The 7991-nt window shown below is 33.3% G+C and overlaps 1 protein-coding gene across 2 annotated transcripts in view; it reads right to left on the bottom strand.

Annotated features, from left to right (window-relative positions):
* Positions 1–698: 698 nt before the first annotated feature.
* Positions 699–7991, bottom strand: part of TLK1 (tousled like kinase 1) — a 123582-nt gene continuing 116289 nt past the window's right edge. The window contains exon 21 of one of the 2 annotated variants that reach the window (XM_036237970.1): positions 699–3360. In XM_036237970.1, coding sequence (XP_036093863.1) covers positions 3184–3360 — 177 coding nt within the window. In that variant the 3' untranslated portion in view covers positions 699–3183. The remainder of the gene's footprint in view (positions 3361–7991) is intronic. The other variant, XM_036237971.1, reaches the window with a different exon arrangement.

The raw sequence follows: 7991 nt of genomic DNA, 5'->3' as shown, positions 1-7991 counted from the left end.
AAACAAAGCCAATTCAAATTGACAAATTATATAAATTCTAGAACTGTTGAATTCTTGAAACCCAGAAAAGAGAATTCTAATAATTTTAAAAAACTAGCTGATAAAGCACTTTTTTTGAAATGCCTTCAGAACATTAAATTTTAGTGTATTTGGGAGCAAACTTAGCAGTTAACATGTCAAAATTTAAAGTGGGTTTAGAGAAAGACCTGCAAATGTGACTTTAAAGGTATAAAGCTATCTTTTTCACACATGAATCAAACAGCAATGTAATTAAATTGTAAGGGTAAACTGACAATCTAAAGACTGGACAGTCTGCATTACCACTACAACAAAAATGTTTACCATTTTGGCTTCATATAATGACATATTTGTAGAAGTATTTGTTCACATTTTATGTACCATTTAAACTAAGGTTTGTTTGTTTGTTTTAAGAAGGGGATAGTGGCCAGTGAGGAAAAAAATAGACCAAGTCTTTATTTCTGAAAAACCACCAAGTATCTACCCTACTCCTGAGTTACAAATTTTTAGGGTGGTTTCTATACTTACTGCCTCTCTCAATGTACACAGACTAAAGCTAATTCACATCAAAGATTTTAAAATTATATGCAAAAACTGTATATTTTACCTTATATCAGTGTTGACTCTAATAGGTAGTGAGGTCTATAAGAGACTTAAGAGAGAAAACCTTGGCTATTATCTTAGGAATGTAATACCTGCTTTAATTCTGAGTGAATTCAGGAAACCAGAAAATGATTTAAGCTTCAAAAGATATCTAGAGATTGCCAGAGTAACTGAAACTTAGTGATACCAATTTCCCAAGTGAAGACAACATAAATTATTCATTTTGGCTGAATTAACCATCTTGTACCTGCTAGGTTACTGGCATGTTATCCAAAATCTATAGCATTTGTTTATAAATGCTTTAGGAGGAAGACATAGTCTATAAGTTGATTCATATCCTATACATCTTTGATTCTAAATGATTACCTAAATAAACCCAAGTCAGAGGAAGTTTCATTTTTGGCTTATTTCCCGCCCCTCCTCATTTTTTTTCCCCCTGCATTTTGACACTAGCACTTTCATTCATTCAAAAATATGGTAAAGCCTTGATCTATGCCTACGCTAATTCAAATCAATCTCATGTTAGATTTATACATTTACTTAATATTTCACCAAAATTTTAAGCAAAACTAGGCATTTTTACTAATTCAAGACTTCGAATAGTAGTTACTATATGAACATAGTCCTTTGATTCAGAAAGATGAAAACAAAATTGAAAAATATGCAGACAGCACTTAAAGCATTCCATCAATGTTAACATGTCATTACCAATTCAATATTTTTAAATAGGATTTCTATCTTAATCTATAGAGAGGAGCAAATAGCTGTTAAGCCATTCCTGATAGTGCTAAGTGTTACTTGCCCAGGATTAACCTTGATAATGGTTATTAGGTTTGCTTTAACAGCTTGAAACACTTTATATTTGTCTTGAAGTATACTTAAAGAATTTATTCAGCTGTTTCTTAAGGAGCCAAGTCAGAGTCAATATCCTAAATCTTGAATGCTTCCTTTGAATGTAATTTTCATAGTCTTTAAATTTTAACTGTCATTGTTTATTACTGTTTTGCCTACATTCTCTACAATTTCAGCAGCATCTTAGACAATGTATGTGTGTACAATGAAAAAACAAAATGGCTTGCAATATCAGAAATAAGAGCCACAGTTTAACTGTACAATATTAAGGAGAATCTGTGGTAAGTACAGCTTCCTTTTTCGGCAACATGGACAACTTACATGTAAGTATCAGCATTATGAGTGTAACAAGAAAGAAGTAATTCTTACAGGACTAAAATACAGCATCCTGAAAAATAATGGTTTCTACCATACAAGGCAGTTAGAAAATGTTCACATTTTAACAAATCTGTACAAACCACAAAAAACTTGTTTATGGGACCATCATCCCACCTTGCTGTTAAGAACCTTCTAGAAACGTAGACTAATGATGGACAATTTATAAATCTAGTATCTATGTGCTCCACAGCCCTAGAACCCAAGAAATTGATTTAGAGAACTCTATGTGTCCCACATGGCCCATTTTTACATGCCTTGATTATTAATGAATGCCTGCTTTTAATGTCTTTATGATGTACAGTCAATTTGCACCTTTAAGGAGGTCATTCGATCTTTTTAGCAAAGAAGCAACATCATTTAGCAGCAATTAAAGCGCCTTCAAGACTTAAAAAAAATACAATATCCAATTAGAAAAGCCATATTTTTAAACATTTGTACAAGAATAAGCTGCTGAAACTTGATAATTGAGATATGACATATGTACAACAATTTACAATAGAGCAAGAAGGGAATTTGTCATTATCCTGCATAGAACTGGTCTGCATTTGGTTACATACTGTCACTTGTTTTAATGAACAAGGCCTGGCAACAAAACAAAAATATCTGTTAACAATGCTAACATGTTGAAAACACTGGAGATACAATTTAGTGAATTCAACTGATTTCAAAATAAGCAGCTCATTTCGTCAAAGGTGTAAAGTATCTAGGAATAACAGCTCTCCCTTTAACATAACCAGTGAAAAAAGGACATGTGAATTCGAGGTACAATGTGGTAAAAGCCAGAATAGCAAATGACAAAGTCTTACTTTGTCCAAAGAGTCTAACTCTCACGTTCTATTACTATAAAAACACAACTGTCACTGTCATTCAGTTCTTACTTTGGTTTCAGCAGATTAACTGCCGAATGCTGAAGAATGTATCCAGGCACTATAGTTCTTGTGTTAGAAATATGTCTCCTTTTTTCGATGTGTTTTTAAATAATGAAAAACTACCCTTCATATTAGAACTCTCTAGTAACAACCAAATGTATTTAAGTATTATAAACGTTATTTACAGTGTTCCCCCAAACAAATCATTTTACTTCTGTCTTAACATGGTATTCCTGTTTCTGTGCAACAGGTAGTTGTCCTTCACTGTTCAAAATTACGGTCAGAAGTCTACATTTATTCACTGTCCATGATCCACTCTCATACAAAATGATGCTACAAAGAACTTCAGTTCACAAACAGTTCTCAACCATGTCCTGTGTAAAAAAGAAAAAAACACTCAATGCTTTCAAACTCAAGTGTGCCTCTGGAAGCAATTCAAAGGTATGCCGATTTTGGAGGAAAGTCAGTAAGTAATTATGCTTGAAGAAGGGGGTGTTGGGGGTGCTGTCAGCCCAGCCATGTGTAAATTTCCTGAAGAATTTGATCTTCTCATGTGTGGGAGAAGATATGGGTCGTTAGCCAGTTGGTGCACATCAAATCGATCTTCTTTTCGGTATGCCAAACAGCGTCTTATAAAAGCCTTAAAAAAAAAAAAAAACAATTAAAAAGCTTTTCCTTTCTAAATATCAATCAACTGAATCCTATAGTAGGATGAATACATTTGAAACAATAGACTTTATTAGAAGTTCAAATCTTATGAAAATCTTTTTTGTAGAAATAAAATTCTCCAAATTCAGCTCCCAACTCACAGACCTTACTGATCCCCTTTATAGTTTAAATTACTATTGTTACCATTTAAACTTATTACTGGAAAGCTTCACTTTTTTCAGAAAGATTTTATCGCGATAAAATATATATAACAAATTAACATTTTAACCCTTGAGTATACAATTCAGTGACATTAAGGCCATTCACACCGTTCCGCAATAATACCATTATCCATCTCCAGAAATTTTTCATCTCAAACTAAAAACTCCATACCCATTTAACAATAACTCCCAATTCTCTCCCCCGGCCCCCCCCCCCAGCCCTTGGTAACTATTATTCTGTTATGATTTGGCTATTTTAGGTACCTATATAAGATACCTAGAATATAAGTGGAATCATAATATTTGTCTTTTTGTATCTCTTATTTCACTTAGAGTCATCTATGTTGTAGCACGCAGCAGAATTTCATTCCTTTTTTAAGGCTGAATAATAATCAACCGCTACGTATATACCACAGTTTGTTTATCCATTCATCTGTTGATTGACAGATGGGTTGTTTCTACTGTTTTGCTACTGTGAATAATGCTGTATGAACACTGGTGTATAAAATATCTGGCTTTTCATTTTGTTAATGGTTTCCTTTGTGTAGAAGCTTTTTCATCTGATGTAGTGTGCCATTTGTTTTTGTTGCCTTTGCTTTTGGTGTCAAATCCAAAAAATCCTTGCCAAGACTGATGTCAAGAGCTTACCACCCATCTTCTAAGAGTTTTATGGTTTCAGGTCTTTACACCTTCAAGTCTTTCATCCATTTTGAGTTAATATTTGTATAAGATAGTGGTCATTTTCCCATCACCATTTATTGAACATACTGTCTTAACCCCACTGTATATTCTTGGCTCCTTTGTTCACAAAAATAATTGACCATTTAAGCATGGGTTTATTTCTGGGCTCTCAATTCTGTTCCATGGATCTATGTGTCTGTTTTTATGTCAATAACTGTTTTGATTACTATAGTTTGTAATATAGTTTGAAATCAGGGAGATGATGCCTCTAGCTTTGTTCTTCTTTCTCAAGACTGCTTTGGCTACTTGGGATCTTTTGTGGTTCCATGTAAGTTTTACGTTTGTTTGTTCTAGTTCCGTGAAAAAAGCCTTTGGAATTTTGGTAGGGATTACACTGAATCTGTAGATAGCTTTGGGTAGTATAAATGTTTTAACAATATTAATTCTTCCAATCCTTTACATGGAATATTTTTCCATATATTTGTATTTCTTAAAGTCTTATAAATAGTTCAGTGTACAGGTCTTTCATCTCCTAGGTTAAATTTATTCCTAGGTATTTTATTCTCTTTGATATACCTGTAAAAGGGATGATTTTGTTTCTCTCATAGTTCATTATTGTACAGAAATACAAGAGATTTTTATATATTGATTTTGCATTCTGCCACTTTACTGAATTCATTGACTAGTTCCTTAGCTTTTTGGTGGTGTCTTCAGAGTTTTCTAGACACAGTTGATCCTTGAACAATGTGAGGGTTAGGGGCACCAACTGCCAGTGCAGTTGAAATCCCCACATAACTTAAGTCAGCCCTCCACGTTTGTGATACCTAATGGCTAACTGATCTTTGAACAATGGGGGTTTACTGTATAATATATCATCTGTAAATAATGAGTGTTATTTCTTTCTGATTTAGATGTCTTTTCATTCTTTTTCTTACATAACTGCTCTGGCTAGGACTTTCAACATTATGTTGAATATGAAATGCTTCATCTATATTTAGAAAACTCTGACATTTTTTTTCCTAGTATTTTTATTCTGCTAAAATAATTCCTTTACCCTCTATCAATTTAGTTTGGCCAGAGGGTATGTCAGTTTTAGCCATAATACTTTTTATCCTATTGAACATAAGGATTTTCTTTAGCACACAAGACACTTCTATTGGGTTTTTGTTTCTTAGGTTAACATTGTACACCAGTACACTTTTGAAAAAGCTAAATATAACCACTGTTCTTTCCTTCTCATCAAACTGGTTTTATGTATCCTATCCTTGAGAACAGCTTCTTATAAAAAAAAATCTACTGAATTATGATTTGTGTATTTTAAATATGTGAACAGTAAAAAGTGAATATATCTATGTAACTGGCAACCAGATCAAGAAAAAGAACTTTACAAGAACCTAAGTCTCTTCATGCTGTCTTCCAGGCATAGGCTCTGCCTATAACCTACCTGGGTAACCTGTATCTTAACTTTTAACAACACAGTTGGGTTCCAGTTTTGACCTTTATATAAATGTACTCCTTTGTAAGTGAATCTTCAGAGGGACTAGTCTGGCAAGGATTCGAAGATCTGGGCCTGCCTTCTCTTGCTGTTTTTCTGTCTGCTCAGGAACTTGGTAGTCAGTCATGACAGCCAGAAGATACTGGGCAATTTTTTGACCCACACCTGGTGGAGGGTGTTGGTTCTTACCTACAGGGTGTTACACTATGCCTGAAGGAGAGCAGAGGAGTTTGGAAAGACAGTTATGACTAAGTGAAGACTCTGATTAACCTATTCATCTGTAAGAGCAGATCTGTTGGTTACTTTAATTCACACATTGTATAAATAAGGATGGATAATTAGAGCTATACTCATCATTATTTTAAGAAATTTTAAAATAATTATGAAATATTTACTAATGATTTGTTTTTATTTGTATTTTTCTGGTTGTTAGACTAATACATGCTCATTAAAAATATATTTGGGTGTGTAAAAAATTAAAAAATAAAAAAGTCTGTGGGGCAGACCTTGATTCATCCATTTTTTTTTTTACGACAAATAAAACATTCTCAAGGGATAACTGATCATTCTTTCCCTTATTGCTAACACTAGAAATAACTTTAGCTTGTCTTGAAATTCTTAACTGCCACATAAATTCATGAATTAAACCATTTACAAAAAAACTAAGATATATACTTCTTAAACTACTGTGCATGTTCTTTGAAATTCATTAGATTTTTTTCTCAAAACAAATCTAGCTCATCATTATACCATGGTTAGCTTACTAATATTTATCAAAAGTATTTCTGATCCCTTAGGTCTTGTCTTTTTAAGGTTTAAACAAAAAAAGTTTCAGAGGCTACTCTGAAAATGATTATGATACAGAAAAAAATCAAGAGTAACTGACACGTTGAAGGCAGAGTTTAAAGGAAAAGCTACCAACAGCAAGGTTAACCTAAGAAATAAAAACTACAATAGAAATGTCCTTCAGTGTTGCCTTCATCTAAAGAAAGTCTTTATGCTCAACAGGAAAAAAAAATTATGGCTAAAAATGGCATACCCTCTGGCCAACAGCAAGGTTAAGAAATATATAAGGAGTAAATGTGCTTAAGATGCCCATACCAGGTCAGTAGAGGTACCTGGCAAAGCTGTATCCTATCCTTGTCCTCTGTAGAAACAAGAGGTTAAAAAACAAAAAACATTGTGACCCTCTCTGCCTTCCCAGGTTCCCAAACAGCAACTATGGCACTTATAAAGAGCCTATAAGGGATAAAGCCAGAGATGGTAAATGGGACTTCTTTTTGTCACACTACATTCATTCCTGGTCATTAAAAAATAATAAATGGTCTTGCATTGGCTAAATTCATTTTTTATTCTCACTGATGCTATAGATTGAAAAACAATGAAATTTCGATGCTAGCATTGTCAAGATCTTTTTAAAGAAGCATAATTACCTCATGAAAATAACTCATTATCCTTTAAAACAGGAATGTCAGTTTTCAATTGTCAAAATCTTCTAAAAGTCATTCAAATAATTTGCAAGAAGACAATAAGGATGTAATGGATAAAATGAAATATAGGACAATTCTAATAAACATACTGAAGTTACACAAAAGGCAGTACATTTTCTATTATGAAGGCCATTATGACCTCAATCAGGGACATCTAATAGTGCTGATCTGTAAGAATATAGAAACCATATAATGCATATTTATGAACAATTCTTATGGCTGACTATTCATACCAGAAAAAAATGTGAACTTCATGTGTTTGTCTTAGGACTTTCACAGGGTTTAAAAAGAACACTCCAAATGGGGTGGGGGAGTGGTCAGAGAGAAATGAACTTTGTGATAAAAGCGAGAGTAAAAACACAAATGTGAAAGGCCAATAGGAGGAAGGTGGGACAACTTTAAGCACCATAATTGTCTTGCTATTAGAAATAGCTATTTCACATTATCATATAGACACACACAGATCAGAACTATAGAAAACCATTTGTTACAGATTCACCAACTCCTACATGCAAAACGGAACTGAAGAGGAGGTCAGGCTTTCTCAAGAGCTACTGCAGGGCAGCATAAGATCAAACAGCTCTGCTACTTATTAGCTGGTATGATTCTGGACAAGATACTTTTGCTATGGCTTGGCTGGTTTCTCACTTTATAAAATGAAAATAACAAAAATACCTATACCTTCAAGATTGTTAAAATGTATATAAACTATGAATAGAATATTTTCATTATTTCT

This window comes from Rousettus aegyptiacus, unplaced genomic scaffold, assembly GCF_014176215.1.
Source record: "Rousettus aegyptiacus isolate mRouAeg1 unplaced genomic scaffold, mRouAeg1.p scaffold_m13_p_2, whole genome shotgun sequence".
In the NCBI taxonomy this organism is placed as follows: domain Eukaryota; kingdom Metazoa; phylum Chordata; class Mammalia; order Chiroptera; family Pteropodidae; genus Rousettus; species Rousettus aegyptiacus.
This window is presented reverse-complemented; position numbering and strand designations above follow the sequence as displayed.